This window comes from Rana temporaria, chromosome 4 (genome assembly GCF_905171775.1).
Source record: "Rana temporaria chromosome 4, aRanTem1.1, whole genome shotgun sequence".
Taxonomy (NCBI): Eukaryota; Metazoa; Chordata; class Amphibia; order Anura; family Ranidae; genus Rana; species Rana temporaria.
Genome location: NC_053492.1, coordinates 425809531 through 425830598, shown reverse-complemented (window position 1 = coordinate 425830598; position 21068 = coordinate 425809531). Strand labels below are relative to the sequence as shown.

At 44.4% G+C, this 21068-nt stretch overlaps 1 protein-coding gene across 2 annotated transcripts in view; it reads right to left on the bottom strand.

Annotated features, from left to right (window-relative positions):
- Positions 1-990: 990 nt before the first annotated feature.
- The window catches only part of SUSD4 (sushi domain containing 4), a 220208-nt gene continuing 200130 nt past the window's right edge, over positions 991-21068 (bottom strand). For both annotated transcript variants that reach the window (XM_040351400.1, XM_040351401.1), the window contains exons 7-9: positions 19557-19701; positions 11265-11623; positions 991-1523 (exon numbers count right to left, since the gene is read on the bottom strand). In XM_040351400.1, coding sequence (XP_040207334.1) covers positions 1486-1523; positions 11265-11623; positions 19557-19701 — 542 coding nt within the window. In that variant the 3' untranslated portion in view covers positions 991-1485. The remainder of the gene's footprint in view (positions 1524-11264; positions 11624-19556; positions 19702-21068) is intronic.

Here is a 21068-nt window from a genome sequence, read left to right as displayed (position 1 = left end):
GGAATCCTGCAGACTCTGATGTAAAGGGGAACTCTGATGTGGGGGGCACTCTGGTGACCAGAGACCACCTTATTTAGAGTAAATACACTAAGGTAAGGGGGGTCACTAATATAGGAGGGGGAACCTTTATATCAGTGCCCCCTTACATTTTTGCATTCACTCCCCCCTTACATCAGCAACCCCCCTCACTCGTGGAGGACCGGATCTTCTCTGTGATTTCCGCAAACTGGGCATAGGCAGTTCTAACCCGTCACTCTCCACAATTTTTTAATGGGGTTGCTGGGCAGCCGGGGGGGCCCCCCAGGCAAGCGGGGCCCCCGGGCAACTTCCCAGCGTGCCCAATGGAAAAGATGGCCCCGCCTATGGTAATTTTAAAGGGTAAAAGTTTGTCGCCATTCCACGAGCGGACGTAATTTTGAAGCGTGACATGTTGGGTATCAATTTACTCGGCGTAACGTTATCTTTCATAATATTAAAAAAAAAATGGGGATAACTTTACTGTTGTCTTATTTTTTAATTAAAAAGTGTAATTTTTTCCCAAAAAAAGTGCGCTTGTAAGACCGCTGCGCAAATACGGCGTGACAGAAAGTATTGCAACGATCGCCATTTTATTCTCTAGGGTGTTAGGATAAAAAATATATATAATGTTTGGGGGTTCTAATTAGAGCGAAAAAGATGGCAGTGAAAATAGTGAAAAATTACATTAGAATTGCTGTTTAACTTGTAATGCTTAACTTGTAATACCAACGGCCACCACCAGATGGCTCCAGCTTACACATCTGGTGGTAATAACTTGTAATACCAACGGCTCACCACCAGATGGCGCCAGCTCACAAAAAAAAGATGCCCCCCCTTCAAGCCATGTCGCCAGGACCCTATTTCTAGTCACCATGGCGAGCCCTGCACAAAGGCATGCACGGAAATGACACTGGCTACGAAGTTTGAACACACCGGGCACCAGAGAACAAAAACTCCCAAACCTTCAACAACCATTGTGTAATCGGAGTGTTTATTTGCCAAGTGACAAGAGCTACGTCAGAGCAGATTTCATGGTTTGGTTGCAAGGGATTCTGAAGGAAGGCACATACAGTATGTAGTTACAGGTATTGGGTCTTCATCTGCTTCAAATGGACCTACAGGGTAAAAATTGATTTATGAGCTTTTATTGGCCTTCAATGGAATCAGTATTTGGCCATAGATATATCTTTATTGCCTTTATCTCGGCCGATGTAAAATGAACAAGTAAACGTAGCTATTGGTAAAATAAAAATAAAATTGTCATTGCACGTGTCACTGGGCATGCTTCCCATCGCCATCTTCTGCCCATCAGTCTTTGGAATCAACAACGGCGTCCTCTTATCGCTCACTCTTCTTGGCCTGAATTATTGCAGTTCCAGTGGAAGAAGTAGTCACCAAAATATCATAGCTTTATTTTAGAAATAATTAAAATACACAGAAAATAATTTGGACATTGTCTATATTTTATTATGATTCAGGGACATCCTCATCCATTAGTGGAATTTCTGCAAAAAGAAAATAGAAAGTTACTTTTAAAGCACTCAGGGTGATAAATGTAAAGCCCAACTGAACTCTAGAAAGAAAACAACTCGGCTCATAAGTTTCCTTTTGCAATATAATGGTAAATGAACAGTAAGGGAACAAAGTCGAAGGGCCAGATTCACGTACCTGGGCGCATCTTTGTGCGGGCGTAGCGTATCCTATTTATGCTACGCCGCCGCAACTTACACAGGCAAGTGCAGTATTCACAAAGCACTTGCTCTGTAAGTTGCGTCGTCGTAGCGTAAATTGGCCGGCGTAAGTCCGCCTAATTCAAAGTAGGCTGGTAGGGGGCGTGTTGTATGGAAATGAATCGTGACCCCACGTAAATGACGCGCCTAACGAACGGCGCATGCGTGCGCAGGCTCAGTATCACGTTGAATTTTCTCCCTAAGTTACGCCGGCTCAATGCTTAGTCGACGTGAACGGAACCTACGCCCATCCCCATTCACGTACGACTTACGCAAACGACGTAAAATACGACGCTGTTCCGACGTTTCCGACATCCATACCTTAACATGACTTACCCCTGCTTTATGAGGGGTTAAGTTACGCCGGTCGTACGCCTTACGTAAAAAGCGTATATTAATACGCCGGGCGCAAGTACGTTCGTGAATCGGCGTATCTAGCTCACTTTTATATTTACAATGGGAACGCCGAATGCGTCCAGCGTAACTATGCTCCCACGATACGCTGGCGTACGCAAGTTACATCGGACGGCTGAAGCCATGTTTTTGGACGTATCTTGCTTTGTGAATCGGCGTAAAGATGCGACGGCGCACATTTGAAATTACGGCGGCGTATCTGGAGATACGCCGGTGTACATCGTTTATGAATCTGGCCCTTAATGTTCATGAAGTCGGTAGGCAGCTCACAGCATTATTAACAAAAGACTGGAACAAATAAAAATTAGATGCTAAAATGATCAGAACAATCAGTGGCTCTGGTAAAGCTGCTCCCGACAAAAACAGGGACCAGATATGGACATTTAACTTGTGTAAGTGCGTGTGAAAAAAAAAAAAATCCTTTCCCATATCCTTGTATACTGTGTTCACTAAGATGCCCATCTATGAGTTTTTTTGGGACATTTTCAATAATTCCCACTGACACCATTGACTGTGGAAGGGAGTTCCACATCCTTACTTCCCTGACAGTGCAAAGCCCCCTTACGCAGTTTAAAGCGGAGTTCCACCCAAAAATGGAACTTGCGCTGTCCGGATTCCTCTCCCCCTCCGGTGTCACATTTTGCACCTTTCAGGGGGAGGGGGGGCAGATACCTGTCTAATACAGGTATTTGCTCCCACTTTCCGGGCATAGATAGCTACATTATATGCGGCTATCTACGCCACATCCGGCACCTCCCCCCTGCTGTCTTCTGGGAGACACACATGTCCCAGAAGACGGCGGCAATCATTCGTATCACGCAGTGCGACTCGCACATGCGCAATAGGGAACCAGGAAGTGAAGCCGCAATACCCTAACCTAAGATGGCGGCGGCAGCACCCGAGAGCCGAGGGAGAGAATTGGCTTCAGGTGTCGACATTTCGGGGGCCCTGGACAGGTAAGTGTCCATATTTTAAAAGTCAGCAGCTGCAGTATTTTTAGCTGCTAACTTTAAAAAAGAAAAATGTATTAATATTAAGATATTTGTAGAGCCCCATCATATCTCTGATCAAGAATCTCTTCTCCAAGGAGGATAAGTTTAACCACTTGCCGCCCGCCAATGACATATTGACGGCGGCAAAGTGGTTGTAGAATCCTGACCGGACGTCATATGACGTCCTCAGGATTCTGAGCCGCTGCGCGCCCCCGGGGGCGCGCATCGCGGCGATCGTTGTTGCGGGGTGTCAGTCTGACACCCCGCAACACCCATCTCGGTAAAGAGTCTCTCACGGAGACTCTTTACCACGTGATCAGCCGTGTCGAATCACGGCTGATCACGATGTAAACAGGAAGAGCCGTCGATGGCTCTTCCTCACTCGCGTCTGACAGACGCGAGTAGAGGAGAGCCGATCGGCGGCTCTCCTGACAGGGGGGGGGGGGTCGCGCTGATTGTTTATCAGCGCAGCCCCCCCTCGGATCGCCACATGGACCACCAGGGAAGCCCACCCTGGACCACCAGGAAGGAAAAAAACGGGGCAAAAAAAAAGTCTAAAAAAAAAAAAAAAAGTTTGAAAAAAAAAAAATAAGTCTGGAAAAAAAATAAAGATGCCAATCAGTGCCCATTTGTGGGCACTGACTGGCATCTTTATTTTTTTTTCCAGACTTATTTTTATTTTTTTCAAACTTTTTTTTTTTTTTTCAAACTTTTTTTTTTTTTTTTAGACTTTTTTTTTTGCCCCGTTAAAAACGGTAGCAAATTACGGCGATTCCCGAACGTACGCGCGCTCGACGCAGAGAATTTACGTCGTTTCCGTAGCCTTTCCGACGCGTAAATATGCTATTATGAGGGGCAACCAATGTTAAGTATGGCTGTCGTTCCTGCGTCGAAATTTAAAAAAATTACGTCGTTTGCGTAAGACGTCCATGAATGGCGCTGGACGCCATTTACGGTAACGTCTAAGCAAATGACGTCATTTAGCGCAATGCACGTCGGATAATTTACCCGACGGAGCATGCGCAGTACGCTCGGCGCGGAAGCGCGCCTAATTTAAATGGTGCCCGCCCCATTTGAATTGGGCAGGCTTGCGCCGAGCGATTTAACGATACACCGCCGCAAGTTTACAGGTAAGTGTTCTGAGAATCAGGCTGTAAACCTGCGGCGGTGTAACGTAAATCACATACGTTACGCTGCCCAGGAGCAACGTAAATGTATGAGAATCTGGGCCATAGTGCCTACAAAATAGGGGATAGATTTATGATTTTTTTTTTTTTTTTTACTTGTAATGGCGGTGATTTGCGATTTTTTTGTCAGACCTGCGATATTGCGGCGGACGTATCGGACACTTTTGACACAATTTTGGGACCATTCACATTTATACAGCGATCAGTTCTATAAAAATGCACTAATTACTGTATAAATGTGACTGGCAGTGAAGGGGTTAACACTAGGGGGTGAGGAAGGGGTTAAATGTATTTCCTGGGTGTGTTCTTACTGTGTGGGGGAAGGGGACTGACTGGGGGAGGTGACCGATGCTGTGTCCCTATGTAAAGGGACACAGAAAAACAGGAAAACAGTGCCGCCCCACAGTGTCCATCAGTGCCGCCCACAGTGTCCATCAGTGCCGCCCCACAGTGTCCATCAGTGCCACCCCACAGTGTCCATCAGTGCCACCCCACAGTGCCCATCAGTGCCCATCAGTGCCACCCATGAGTGCCCATCAGTGCCGCCCATGTGCCCATCAGTGCCGCCTGTGTGCGCCCATCAGTGCCGCCCATGTGCCCATCAGTGCCGCCTATGAGTGCCCATCAGTGCCGCATATCAGCGCCCATCAGTGCCGCATACCAGCGCCGCCAATCAGTACCACCTCATCTGTGCCCGTCGGTACTACCTCATCGATGTCCATCAGTGCCATCTCATCTGTGCCCATCAGTGCCGCCATATCAGTGCCCATAATTGAAAGAGAAAACTTACTTATTTACAAAAAAAATTACAGAAAAAAATAAAAACGTAATTTTTTTTCAAAATTTCCAGTCTTTTTTTAGTTGTTGCGCAAAAAAAAAAAAACGCAGAGGTGATCAAATACCACCAAAAGAAAGCTCTATTTGTGGGGAAAAAAGGACACCAATTTTGTTTGGGTACAGTGTAGCATGACCGCGCAATTGCCATTCAAAGTGCGACAGTGCTGAAAGCTGAAAATTGGCTTGGGCGGGAAGGTGTATACGTGCCCTGTATGGAAGGGGTTAATGTTTGTAGTTGTTCCTCATAACTAAGGTCCTCCAGTCCCCTTATTAGCTTTGTTGTTGACTTCTGTTAGCCCCAAGGGTACATTCTGTGATACGTTACTAATAATACAGTCTTAATTACTATAAACCTCCTTTTCCTTTGTAAAACCAACATTATTTTAATACTTGCCTGCTCCTGTTAAATAGATACTGAAAGTGAAGAAATATTTCAAAATAAGCACAAAAATAAGCACAAAAGTAAACATATACATATACAAGTTTACATAACCCCTCCGCTCAATCCACTGCCAGAATTTAAACTTGAAACTTCCACAGGGATAAGCCAGCTCTCCTTCAGTGACCCAATGTTGGGCTTTATGAATGGCTGCTAGGGCACCAAGCACTGGGGGACTGTAATACTCTCTGAAGATCGATCTGATGTTGGAGAAGTGTTAAAAAGGTAGGAGCAGGAACCATAGAGTTCTGGTTAACCCCTTGCTGACCGTCCTATGGCACTTTTACTGCTTCAGGGTGGCAGCTGTGTGCAGGATCACGTATATATACATATATGTGATCCTGCACTTCTGCCTGAAGGGGGCGCACGTGCCAATGGCGGGCCGTGTCTGCTTTGATAATTCACAGCAGAAGCCGATCTGTGGATCCTGGGGACTCGATGTCTTCCTGCACCCGCTAGTCGGCAGTAAACAGAGAACTGAGATATGCCTACAGTATGTAAACAAGGCTTATCTCAGTCCTGACAGGGGGAAAGGGACCGATCCTATGTCTCTGCAAAGCAGGGGCTAGAATCAATCTCTTTGCCTAGTGAAAGCAGAACATTGTGTACACAAAAACACTGGCTACGCACATAGTTAACACTTTAATCACGCTGGATGTTTAACCCTTACCCAGCCAGTGTCATTAGTACAGTAACAGTGCATATTTTTAGCACTGATCACTGTATTAGTGTCACTGGTTCCCACAAAGTGTCAAAAGTGTCAGTTAGTGTCTGATAGTCCACCGCAATATTGCAGTCCCGCTATAAGTCGCTTATCAACGCCATTACTAGTATAAAAAAATTTCCATAATTATATTCCATAGTTTGTAGGCGCTATTACGATCGCATAAACCAATCAATCAATAAATATATATATATATATAAAAAAACACTTATTTCCTATGTGCCCGTGTAGTTGGGGTTCTGTCTCAACTATAATCTCATGATTGGCACCAAGTTTGTAATAAGAAATATTAGAGCCCCCCCAAAAAAATGTATAAAATAAATAAAAAAATACAGTTCAGTAAATCTAAGTTAACGCTGAGGATGTTGCTCACTGACATATTTGCATGTCAAAATGAAAATCTATATTCAGGGTCAATCATATGGACATATCCCTGTTCCTCAAAAACCACCAACATTATATAAACAACTGTAGCTTAACAAGTGAACTTACATGTGTATGCACTTTGTATATGCCTCTGGTCCTCCTATCATTGGCACTGCCAATAAATGTAATCTGGAGGCCAGCTTCTACTGCCTTGCTTCCTGTGCTTGTCCCCCCCGCCCCCACCCCGATGACGTTGCTCCTCATTGCAGAGTATTATGGTACTGCGCATACGCTAGATAAAGTGTTGGAAGTAATAAGTCCCATATAATGCATGCACTGTATGACATTACATTCCTCAGAGATCTTTTAGGATTTGGGTAGAAAGGGTTGTTTCCCCCTAATAGATGAGTTTAACCACTTAAAAACCGCCTAACGCCGATATATGTTGGCAGAATGGCACGGCTGGGCACAGGCGCGTACAGGTACCCTATAGTGTCCAGCCGTGGGTCGCACGCGCGCTGCCGGCGGCGCAAGCGCGACCCGAAGCTCCGTGACCGCGGGACCCGCGGACCCCATCGCCGCCGGTGTCCCGGGATCGGGTCACAGGAGCTGAAGAACGGGTAGAGGCGAGTGTAAACAAACCTTCCCCGTTCTTCTCTGTTATAGGGAACGACAATCAGTAACAACACAGCCACGCCCCCCTACAGTAAGAATCACTCCTTTAGGGCACACTTAACCCCTTAGCGCTCCCTAGTGGTTAACCCCTTCACTGCCATTGTCATTTTCACAGTATTCAGTACATCTGTATAGCACTTTTCGCTGTGAAAATGACAATGGTCCCAAAAATGTGTCAAAGGTGTCCGTTGTCTCCGCCATAATGTCGCAGTCACGAAATAAATTGCTGATCGCCGACATTACTAGTAAAAAAAATAATTATTAATAAAAATGCCATAAAACTATCCCCTATTTTGTAAACGCTATAACTTTTGCGCAATCAATAAAAGCTTATTGCGATTCTTTTACCAAAAACATGTAGAAGAATACGTATTGGCCTAAACTGAGGAAATTTTTTTTTTATATATATATATTTTTTGGGGATATTTATTATAGCAAAAAGTAAAAAATATAGAATTTTTTTCAAAATTGTCGCTCTACTTCTGTTTATAGAGCAAAAAATAAAAACCGCCGAGGTGATCAAATACCACCAAAAGAAAGCTCTATTTGTGGGAAAGAAAGGACACCAATTTTGTTTGGGAGCCACGCCGCACGACCGCGCAATTGTCAGTTAAAGCGACGCAGTGCCGAATCGCAAAAAGGGGCCAGGTCCTTTAGCTGCATAATGGTCTGGGTCCTAACTGGTTAATGTCACACAGCCCATGCATGAGTTGAGGCACATGACATCATGCATTTCTCGGCAGTACAATAATATTGTGAAATCTGAGTTTAGGAGCAAGATGTCCCTGAAGACACTGGTGACATTGCCTCCCCAGGGGCCATGATTGTGGCCAGGACTACGTCACCAGTGCCTTAGATGAACCAGGAAGTAGAAAAACAAAAGCAAAGTGGAAGAAATATATATAAAAAATACATCCTTATAAATTCTATGGAATTCTTCACACTGGTCAGTTGCATTTTTAAAAGTCCTGCTTGCTACATTTTTGGTAAGTGTTTGGCGCATGTTAGGCTGCTTTTAAACTGCTCTGTTGCAGAAATGCAGTACAATTCCTGTGCATTTTTGCTGTGTTTCCAGTGCGTTTTCTGGTTCCCTGGCATTAGCCTGTATTTATGAAAAAAGGACAATGGGAGGGGTTTACTAAAACTGAAGAGCGCAAAATATGGTGCATTTCTGCATAGAAACCAATCAGCTTCCAGGTTTTATTGTTAAAGATTCATTAACCACTTAAGCCCCGGACCAATATGCTGCTAAATGCCCAAAGGCGTTTTTACAATTCGGCACTGCGTCGATTTAACAGACAATTGCGCGGTCGTGCGACGTGGCTCCCAAACAAAATTGGCGTCCTTTTTTCCCCACAAATAGAGCTTTCTTTTGGTGGTATTTGATCACCTCTGCGTTTTTTATTTTTTGCGCTATAAACAAAAATAGAGCGACAATTTTGAAAAAAATGCAATATTTTTTACTTTTTGCTATAATAAATATCCCCCAAAAACATATATACATTTTTTTTTCCTCAGTTTAGGCTGATACGTATTCTTCTACCTATTTTTGGTAAAAAAAATCGCAATAATCGTTTATCGATTGGTTTGCGCAAAATTTATAGCGTTTACAAAATAGGGGATAGTTTTATTATTTTTTTTACTACTAATGGCGGCGATCAGCAAATTTTTTCGTGACTGCGACATTATGGCGGACACTTCGGATCATTTTGACACATTTTTGGGACCATTGTCATTTTCACAGCAAAAAATGCATTTAAATTGCATTGTTTATTGTGAAAATGACAGTTGCAGTTTGGGAGTTAACCACAGGGGGCGCTGTAGGAGTTAGGGTTCACCTAGTGTGTGTTTACAACTGTAAGGGGATGACTCGATCGATGCAGCCGCCACAGTGAAGCACGGGGAAGCCGTGTTTACATACGGCTCTCCCCGTTCTTCAGCTCTGGGGAGCGATCGCGAGGGGGCGGCACCGTCGTCCCGGATCGCTCCCCGCGGGTTTCCGACCGCCGCATGTAGCGGGGGGGGGGTCCCGATCGGACCCCCGACCCGCGGACAGGCGGGGACGTACATGTACGCCCATATGCCTGTACGTGCCATTCTGTGGACGTATATTTACATGCGGCGGTCGTTAAGCGGTTAAACAAGCTGAAGTTAGAAGCTGATTGGCTACCAGGCACAGTTGCACCTAAACTTGCACTTTCTAGGACCAAAAACACAACTGCCAGTGCATTTTCAATACGGAGGTTTATTTTTGGTGCACTTTTAGGCCAGAATCACACTAGTGCGTTGCGTTTTGGAGCTCTGTTGTCTTTGCGAATTTCTCTATAAGGTGTTCTGCAGATCAACTGCATTTTAGTTGCAGATCAGGTGCGAATTTGGAGACCTGGGAGAGGGGAGGGGGAGGGGGGAAGTGTATTGAACTGAATGAGACAAATACTGAAGAGAAATGAACAGATCTGCGAATTCAGCTGCGTACCCATAGAAGATAATGGGACTGAATTCGCACCTGAACCGCACCGCAAGACATAAAAACCGCACGCGGTTTGGAGGCAATACGCAGTGCGGATGCATCGCACATATGTGAACCAGCCTCATTGAAAACAATGTATTTTGAAATGTCCTGCGAATTAGATGCGGTTGAAACCGCACTCAATTCGCTTAGGTGTGAACCTGGCCTTAGACGTGCACCAAAAATGCAGCATGCAGGACTTATGACTGGTGAGAAGAGTTAATAGTCATGCATTTTTCTTCCACTTTTTCTAACACAATAATGGAAGAAACACGGATCTGTGTAAAAGCAGCCTTACATGTATTCGGGTGAGTAAGGCCAATTGCCTCCAACTATCTCCAACTGCATGTTAACTTCATTTGTTCTTACAGCAGAGTCTCACTTCAGGGCTGAAGTAAAACAATTAAGCCCCATACACACGGTCGGATTTCCATCGGACAAAGCCGTGGAATTTTGTCCGAAGTGTGTTGGCCGTGAACTTTTTCAGCCAACATTCACAAAACTATGTGGTTTTTCTGCTCTTTAGCGCCACCCTTTGGGCAACTTCTGCTAATGTTGTCTGATGGTTAGCAGTGGTTCAGAGCATGCATACTTGTGTACACACGATCGGATAATCAGACAGAACACATTTGTTGTCGGACAATTTGAGAGCATGCACAGCCAACATTTGTTGTCGGAAATTCCGACAACAATTGTCCGATGGAGCATACAGACGGTCGGATTATCCTACAAAACCCTTCCATCACACAATTGTTGTCGGAATATCCGATCGTGTGTATGGGACTTTAGAGATACAGCTCTCCAATTAGCAATGTGTATGAGCCCCGCTGACCGCAAAAGCTAAAGATCTGACTCAGAAGAGAGCTTGTTGGATCTCTCTAAAAAAAAAAGACAGCTGCCTCCACACTGAGGGTTCTTCTCTGCAATAAGCTGCCAGGGACAGGCGTTTTTACACCTGGAGTGTATTAAGGTGATTTAACCCCTTCCCGTGTCCTTTTAAAGGTTCTGAATGCCTGGGGGGGGGGGGGGTTTGGGCATCTTCAACGATTATCTGACCACTGTGATTGGCTGTCACGGTAGTCACATGATCAGGAGCCGGTCTTGCCAGCTACTGGGGGCCGAGAGCTGTCTTTGATGGAGACACGGTGAGCGCATGCTCAGCGCAGAAGCAGCAGCTGCCCAGTGTTAAGGCCCGCCGTTTTGGCGTTGCACATGTGTTACATGAACAGCAACAGGTTAAACCGAGAGTTCAATTGAGCATTTTTTTTTTGATAAAGTGGGGAAGGATTAGAACCCCTGTTGGGTTTTTACCGCTAGGAAATTTTTTGGCTGGCGCACAAAGTCAAAGACAAAATCACTTTAATTACAGTTACCATCTGCAATGTCGATGCTTGGACTCGTAGATGCCGCCTCGCTGTTCATGTTCTGAGTACCCGGAGTTCTCATGTGCGTCATGGAGGAGGAATGTAACGTGTGACCAAGGTCGGAGGAGTCCAGCAAGCTATCGAAGGTCTCTGACTCCTCACATATACTGTCTGAATTGGGGTTACCGGGATAAGCGGGCGGGTGAGATTCTTCGGTTTGTGTTGGGCTCCCCTGACCTGCAGAGGACACATAGCCTGGTGGGGTGACGTTGACCCCGCTGCTGACTGCTTCATCGTAGGAAGGTAACATCACCAAAACTCCGTCCACCACCACAAAGTCCGGCTCGGCGGAGCTGTCCTGAGGACTTCTGGAAAAAGAAAACCATGTATATGAGAAAGGATTGTCTGGCTGGTGTTGTGAGCCAATGTTGGGTTCATACATTTTTACATTTTTTGTACAATGTTCCTGTTATTACAGTATATTCTATATATATATTTTACCACAAATTGTGCCCAATTTGTTGTTGGGCAGAATAAAAAACACAAATTACCACAAAAACACATTATATGCTTTTTTGTAGCTTCTCCATTAAAGTATATTGAACCAAAAAAACGAAATGGCACCGTTTTGCCCTTTCCAAATACGCAGCAGCCTAAAAAAAACATAGATGTGAACGTGTCCCATAGGAAACCATGTAAATGAACTGTAGTGTGTTTCTGCAAAAAGCAACAAAAAAGGTGGGACCCAGGTCCGAGATGTTAAGTAACATAATGGGATTAAAAAAACAAAAATTTGTACAAAAAGTGCAAATAATCGCTACTGTAAGGGGTTCATTTTTTACTGTGGGACCGTGAAAGTAATATTTACAGTAGCAATTTGCTCTTTTTGTACCATAAAGGGATAATTTTATTTATTTTTTAACCCCATTATGTTACTGGCCGATTAATAGATTATGAAAATAGTAATCGATTTATTTCATAATCGATTAGTTGTCGATTAATCGATTAGTTGTTTCGGCCCTGGTTGGAACTGTGAGGCCCCGTACACACGTCCGAGGAACTCGACGGGCAAAACTCATCGTTTTGCTCGTCGAGTTCTGTGTGAAGCCGCCGAGGATCTCGGCGAGCCAACTTTCCTCATTGAACAACGAGGAAATAGAGAATATGTTCTCTATTTGGCTCGACGAGGAACTCGTCGGCTTCCTCGACCGGTTGTACACACGACCGGGTTTCTCGGCAGAATTCAGCTCCGATCCAGTTTCTGGCTGAATTCTGCCGAGAAACTCGGTCGTGTGTACGGGGCCTGAGTGTACCCGGCTGGGCTGCCTTCCCACCGAGTGTTGGTGAACTATCTTTGTATTATTTCAATACAAGTTATTTTATCCAGGGGTCAAGTCCTGGGGAAAAAAGTGTGGGAACTCCCACCCAAGATCCACTCCCCCACCAAAAAAATAAGTAAAAATTATACGCTCATATGCAAAATTACTAAACCGCATGTTGTTGTTTTTTTCAATCCACTGTACCTCAGTAAGCAAGTTCTTTCTAAACCTTGCGATAACTCGCGGCAGACCTCTGCAATGTCTCCTGGGTACAATGACAAAAGCTCCCAGGAGACATTGCGGCATAGAGGAAGTGACGGAATACCCGCACACTACCCGATGAATCCATATACAGGAAGTGGCCTGTAACATAAAGGATTACTAAGGTTCGCCTGCCCCTGACAGTGACTCGAGCTGGGCATTGCCGCTTAGTGAAGGATTGGCTCGGGCGGCTCGGCTGCTCTAGTCCTGCAAAGGGAACTGAGTTCCTACTGTGAAAAAAGTGCAGGAACTCCGTTCCCACGCGTTCCCGCAGGACTTGAGCCCTGATTTTATCGCACTGGGACTTGTGTGTTATTACCACGCTGCAAACTCGACCATTTAAGGGAATAGGGCTGCGCCTAGGGCCGAAACAACTAATCGATTATGAAATTAATCAATTAACATTTTCATAATCGATCAGCCAGTAACATAATGGGGTTAAAAAAAACTAATATTGGCCCTTTATAGTACAAATAGAGCAAATGGCTACTGTAAATATTACTTTCACTGTCCAACAGTAAAAAATTAACCCCTTACAGTAGCGATTATTTGCTCTTTTTGTACTTATTTTAGTTTTTTTACCCCATTATGTTACTAAACATCTCAGGCCTGGGTCACACCTCTATTTTTTGTACTTTTTGCAGAAACACACTACAGTTCATTTACATGTTTTCCTATGGGACACGTTCACATCCATGATTTTTTTCAGCTGCTGCCTATTTGGAAAGGGCAAGGACTTTTTTAACGCAAAACGGTGCTATTTTGTTTTTTTGGTTCAATATACTTCAATGGAGAAGCTGCAGAAAAGCATTTAATGTGTTTTTGCGGCAATTTGTGTTTTTTAAACTGCCCAACAACCAATTGGCCAAAAAAAAAAAAAATGCAAATCACCGCAAAATTACTTTTTTTTTAATGTTATTAACCGATTAATCGAAAAAATAATCGGCCAACTAATCGATTATGAAAATAATCGTAATGCCCTGTACACACGATAGGTTAGTCTGATGAAAACGGTCTGATGGATTTTTCCATCAGTTATCCGATGAAGCTGACTGATGATCAGGCGTGACTACACACCATCAGTTAAAAAAACGATCGTGTCAGAACGCGGTGATGTAAAACACAACGACGTGCTGAAAAAAATTAAGTTCAATGCTTCCAAGCATGCGTCGACTTGATTCTGAGCATGCGTGGATTTTTAACCGATGGACGTGCTAACAGACGATCGTTTTTTTCTATAGGCTTTTTATCTATCAGATAATAAGTTCCTATTTTTTTAACCTATGGATAAATAACCGATGGGGCCCACACACGATTGGTTTGGTCTGATGAAAACGGTCCATCAGACCGTTTTCATCAGACTAACCTATCGTGTATACACAGCATTAGTTGCAGCCCTAGCTGCGCCGCAATTGCAAGCCAAACACTTGGCTCACAGTTGTAGCACATTAGCTCCATTATAAATTGCTGTTAAAAAAAAATGAAATAAAAAAAAAAAAGCAATCAGGAGGTGGTAGGATTGCTTCCAGAATGCTTGACAGTGGCTCCTTAGCACTAATCTGAAAAGCGATCCACTGAAAGTGACTTTTCAGGGCACTGACTAGTGTGCACCTAGGCTAAGGGACCTTTCAGAGGTGCCATAGCAAACCAATGTAGCTTCACATGTAAAGATGTGCAAATGTATGTACCAAATATTGCTGTTCTTAAAAAATTGTTAAACAGCTTAAAGCGAAGTTCCACCCAAAAATTTTACTTCCGCTTTTCAGGTTCCTCCCCCCTCCGATGTCACATTTGGCACCTTTAGGGGGGAGGGGGGAGCAGATACCTGTCTAATACAGGTATTTTGCTCCCACTTCCGGCATAGATACTCCGAGCCACCCACGGGTATCTAGCCACTTTCGGCGCCTTCTCTGTCCCCCCCAGTTGTCTTCTGGTAGACACACAGGTCCCAGAAGACAGCAAGGACAAGTGGGATCGCGCAGCGCGAGTCACGCATGCACAGTAGGGAACCAGGAAGTGAAGCCGCAAGGCTTCACTTATTGATTCCCTTACCGAAGATGCCGGCGGCAGCACCAGAGAGCTGAGGGACAGATCGGCTTCGGGTGCCGACATCGCGGGTGCCCTGGACAGGTACATTTTCTTAATTTAAAAGTCAGCAGCTGCAGTATTTGTAGCTGCTGACTTCTAAAATCCTTTACATAGAATTTGTGTGTTAAATAACTGGGACGTGTGTTGAGGATTTTATTTGTATTGTTCTCCAGTACCCAATAATATCTATTGTACATTTTGTTGTAGCTCAACCAATACCACTCATATTTTCCCTAAAACCAGTAGCGTCTTATGCCAAAAAAAGAAATAAAGACACAGAGAAGACGTTGATGTCATTGCAACAACACAAACCCGCCGGCACTGCAGAAAGGCATTATGTGGGTTTTCGGAGACTTTGCTAAATTATTCCAGGCTGTTAATCTATTTAGATTTTGTCCACATAAGTGATAAAACAACTTAATAACCACTTCTGAGTAAAACGGAGTACAATGGAAAGTGACGATGCATTAAACTGGCAGGGTGTCAGCCCGCAGACACTAGAGATGGAATATGGGTCACTTGGCAGCTGTTTCCAATATTCCAGCCAAGTTGTTTATATTTTATTCTATACTGTGGAAACATTGGCGCTGTTTGACAGCATTCTTAGGGAATGAGACGTCTAACAATAGCTTCATCGCGGGAACCTAAGAAGCACGCTTTCCTCCTTTTCAAGCAAAGACGGGCACCCCCGAATAGGATGGTGACATTTCAGCTGCTAGCGTGCTGCTTCTACTTTAATTATCTTCTCATGCCTACAAGGATGATGAATAACAAATCAAAAATGGATACACAGAGGTTGATTCATTATTTAAATGACATGTAAACCTTAACTGAATGATATTTCCATTGCTAAAGCATGGTGTATCATAAATAATTTTTGAAAATAAAGTACTTGTTTTTACTTTATATCCTATGATGCATATTTGCACTGCAGATCTCCTGCAGCCTTTTCAGGGCCACTTTCTGTCATTCTCAGTTAACATTTTCGGAGGGTGACAAAAGTAGGTCATGCCAATGCAATTTTCCTTTAGCATGGCCATTTCCTATGACAAGATCGTAAAATAGGGATCTTCACCATGGTAATATGTGATAATCCCCATGACTAAGCTCTGTGGGCGGAGTGAAAAGTGTTGGGGGTGTGGCCTGTTTGCTGTCCAGGCTGACAAGTGTTTCTTACCTGGTTTTGCAGGGATGTGCGACTTCCAGGACTTTACCCTTTACCATTAGGTGTCTAGAGCTGGGACAAGCTCTGTCCTTGCCTGCACTCCAAGCAGTTGATACATAAGCTTTGAGCCTTGAGCGCCACCTGAAAATTTAGTTTGTGTCATAGTGATAATTTTGGCCTTTATTCACATGACTATATTCATTTACAAGACTGCATTGAAAAAAAGATCTTGCGAAGTCCTGAAACTTTGGCCTGTGAAGCCTGTTACTTTATGTGAATAAAGCACAAGATAATCACTATGGGGTGAAGATCCCCATTTTACAATGATTGTATGGTGGTGCCATCCATCAATTCACTACAGAACCCTACATGAACGGCAGGTGAGCCTGTAAAACAGACTGTGAGGGGAGGGCCCGTGGAACCCAGAATCCCTTGGAAAGTATGGGATACCCTTGTTTCAGCTCCCCATGCGCCTCTTATGTCTAAATCACCCTGTGTCTATTAGGGGCACAGGGTGAGCAAGAAAATAATGGACATTAAGAATATATCTTGGATTACTTAAAATAGGACAGTAATATTTATCCACAATATCTCCCAGGATATCTGCCATATTAGAAAGAGTGATTCATTTATACTGTAAGGAGAAGCTAATGTCATTACCTCCGGCCACCTGTCTGTCTGTTGCCTTCTGTAATGTAGGGGAGTCTAGTGTGGCTGCTCTGCATCTCATTGTTGCTTGTGGTAATTGACCCTGCAATTGTGTGAAGGTGTATTTATGATAATGTGTATTGTAGTTAGGGAGATAGGAGACAGCAAGACTAGGACCTGAAAGGTCATGCCTATGAGTCACCTATGCTGTCTAAAGGGATTAGTTAATTAGCTCATGTTAATTAGGTTTCTGGTCACAGGTGTTTTCCAGAGTAATATGGGCAGGTATGCACCTCCTCTTTTTTACTGTATAAAACTTGTATTGCTTTCAATAAAGAGATATTCCTGTTTGACCCTTAACACAGAGCTTTGTCTCGTATTTGGGGGAGAATCATTCGTATGGGTTTCTTGTTTCGGCTGATTGGAGTGTCTGGTAGCTGCCTTTGTGTTCGGGAATGGAATATCCTAAACGACTTTAACCCCTTTCATAATCGGGGTGTCGTTACACAGGCCATAGATGATACAATATTCTTTTCTTCCACCAGGGGTGGAAGGAAAGAAAATCGCTTGATTCCCCCATCAACACATTCAGTGGGGGACTGCCTCTCGCTGTGCTATTGCATTTCCAGCCGGCAGAATACAATGGTATGTAGAAAAATCCGACAGGCTGGTTGTTACCCAAGTCAACCGATGGATCAACTTGCGTACAATCAGCCTGCCCATACATGGATTGAAATTCATCTAGTCCCTGCTAAACCAGACAAATTTCGATCCATGTCTGGTCAGCTTAAAGGGTAACTCCACTTTCGTGGGGAATTTTTTTTTATAAATAGAGAAAAAATTATATAGCGCATAAAATTGCGACACTACTCATATTGTAATTGAATGTTATTAAAAATGGCCTTTCCTTTTCAATCTACAGTCAATATTCTCTCAGAGTACATTGCAATATGACTACCTGGAGCTGTTCTGTACACAGAGGGGCAGATCCATATACATCTGCGTGGGCGCAGTGTATGTGAGATACGCTACGCCGCTGTAACTTACTTTTCTTTTCTTTGAATCCTAAAGAATTTGCGCCGTAAGTTACGGCGGCGTAGTGTATCTCTCGCGGCGTAAGGGCGCGGAATTCAAATTGGGCGGGTAGGGGGCGTGTTTCATTTAAACGAAGCGCGTCCCCGCGCCGAACTAACTGCGCATGCCCCGTCCGTCAAAACTCCCAGGGTGCATTGCTCCAAATTACGTCGCTAGGACGTCATTGTTTTCGACGTGTACATAAATGGCGTCCAGCCCCATTCACGGACGAATTACGCAAACGACGTAAAATTTTCAAAATTATACGCGGGAACGACTGCCATACTTAACATTGAGTACGCCACCAGATAGCAGCTTTAACTATATGCTGAAAAAAGCCGAACGGAAACGACGTAAAAAAATGCAACGGCCGGTCGTACGTTCGTGGATCGTGGGAAATAGCTCATTTGCATACTCGACGCGGATTACGACGGGAACGCCACCTAGCGGAGGCAGAAAAATTGCATCTAAGATCCGAAGGCGTACGAAGACGTACGCCTGTCGGATCTAACCCAGATGCCGTCATATCTTGTTTTGAGGATTCAAAACAAAGATACGACGCAGGAATTTTGAAATGACGCCGGCGTATCAATAGATACGCCGGCGTACTTTCTTTGTGGATCTACCCCAGAGTGTGTACTGACCTCTCCCCAGAAACATAATTTCCTGCTTGTGTGATTGGATAACCAATTTTCCCAGAAGTCTGCCCAAGACACAGATCAGATTTCAGGCATCCCTTGCAACAAAAATTTCATTTTTCGATAGATACTTTCAATAGTAACACGTTTAATGGGATGCAGGCCCTGCAGATTATCTCATTAGTGTCCTTCAGCTCCACACCTGACAGTTAATTATGAAATCACTCCCATTAGACCCACTCAGAACAGAGGCACAGACAAACACACAGGGATTACTTCAGAATAACAAAAGGTAGGAATCTGCAACACAGTTTGTCATAATCCTTGCAATGTACACAGATCACCCAGAGAGGAATGTTTTTTTTTCTCAACAAATGTGAAGTTACTCTTTAAAGCGGGAGTTCACCCATTAAAAAAAAAAAAAAAAATCTCCCCTTAGCTTCCTGCTCGTTCGGTCTAGGGGAATCGGCTATTTATATTAAAATAGGTGCAGTACTTACCCGTTTTCGAGCTGCATCTTCTTCCGTCGCTTCCGGGTATGGGTCTTCGGGAGCGGGCGTTCCTTCTTGAGTGACATTCTTCCGAGAGGCTTCCGACGGTCGCATCCATCGCGTCACTCGTAGCCGAAAGAAGCCGAACGTCGGTACGGCTCTATACTGCGCCTGCGCACCGACGTTCGGCTTCTTTCGGAAAATCGTGACGCGATGGATGCGACCGTCGGAAGCCTCTCGGAAACCTGTCAATCAAGAAGGACCGCCCATTCCCGAAGCCCATACCCGGAAGCGACGGAGAGGATGCGTCTCGTAAACGGGTAAGTACTGCACATATTTTAAAATAAATTGCCGATTCCCCTAGTAATAACGAGCAGGAAGCGAAGGGGGAAAAGTGCCCTCTAAGGGTGAACCCCCGCTTTAAGGAGTGTGATGGATCCAATACAACTTCTCCTATAACAAATTGACAATGCAGGAAAACAATTTGAGACAGGAACAGAGAGTTGTCACCCAATACTTGAAAGACCCTAAAAAAGGACTGTTTTTATGAAAACTCCTCATATCAATGAGAAATTTTCAAGGTGTTTTTTCAAAAGTAAATGCCTGTTTGGACACACCTGGGAAGGAAGTGAGTCTTAAACTTTGTCTGGAAATTCCTGGCGATGATGACCAGCAGAAGGACAAGAAGGACGCTGCTTGCTGTGAAAGCCACAATCTTCCATGTTGTCAGCATTGTCTCTTGTGCATTTGGCCAAGATTTCTCTGTTGAAAAGAATAACAAAGGCAGAAATAAATGTATGCCAAAGGTTAGTCTGGAAATACCGGAGAATGAGGGTCATGAGCAATCTTCCTTTTGACAATGCAATGCCTTGACTGATGTGCATAATCTTAAGGGCCCTTTCACATGTACGGACAAACGGTCCGTTTATTACAAGTCAGTTTACGAACTTGTAATGTATCCCTATGGGATTGCAGACGTTAGCGGATAATGCATCCGCTAACGTCCGCAACCATCCGCGTCCGCAAAGATCCGCTTTCGCGGACGAAAGAAAACCCTATTTTTCTTCTGTCCGGCGGAACGGATCGGATGAATACGGACACACGGTCCGTATTCATCCGATTCCCCATAGGGGAGAGCGGAGGAGAGACAGGGCGGTGGTCTCTGCACTGTGTGCGGGGACCGCCCTGTCCGCCGACAGCTCAGCGGGGATTAACGGAGGAATCCCCGCTGAGCCAAACGGTTTCCATTTATATGGTGAACGATTCAAGAAAGCAATACACCACCAATACAGAAGGTGCAATAAACTGCATGATCATCATGTTTTCATGGGTCATTACCCCCAAATGTAATATTTTAGTATGGTGGAATAATAGGATTTTTCCTACAGCTTACCTGTAAAATCCTTTTCTTGGAGTATATCACGGGACACAGAGCAGTTATAGTAATTACTATCTGGGTTATACGCCACCTATAGGTGAATGGACACTGGAACACCAAAAGACAGGAAGTCCCCCTCTATATAACCCCTCCCATACGGGAAGTACCTCAGTTTTGTAGCAAAGCAATGAATATCCCAGCAAAGAGGGGAGGGACCTCTGCGTCCCGTGATGTACTCTAAGAAAATAATTTTACAGGTAAGATGTAGGAAAAATACTATTTTCTTTATCGTACATCACGGGACACAAAGCTGCTATAGTAATTACTATCTGGGATGTTCCAAAGCAATGCCCCTGAGGGGAGGGGGACACATACAATGCAGATGGCCAACAGGCGAGAGGCCCTAAATTGCTGCCCACAGCAGAGAGCGCCCAAAGGCATCCTCCTCCTGCCGCCTTACTTCTACCTGATAGAATTTAGTAAATATATGCAGAGAAGACCAAGTAGCGGCCTTGCAAATCTGAGCCATAGAGGCCTGACAATGCACTGCTCATGAGGCACTTACGCCCCTGGTAGAGTGCACTCTCACCTGAAAGGGTGGAACCTTCCTTGAAGACACTGGCGAAAAAAAATGAGGTACTGCCCGTATGGGAGGGGTTATATAGAGGGGGACTTCCTGTCTTTTGGTGTGCCAGTGTTCATTCACCTATAGGTGGCGTATAACCCAGATAGTAATTACTATAGCTGGCCT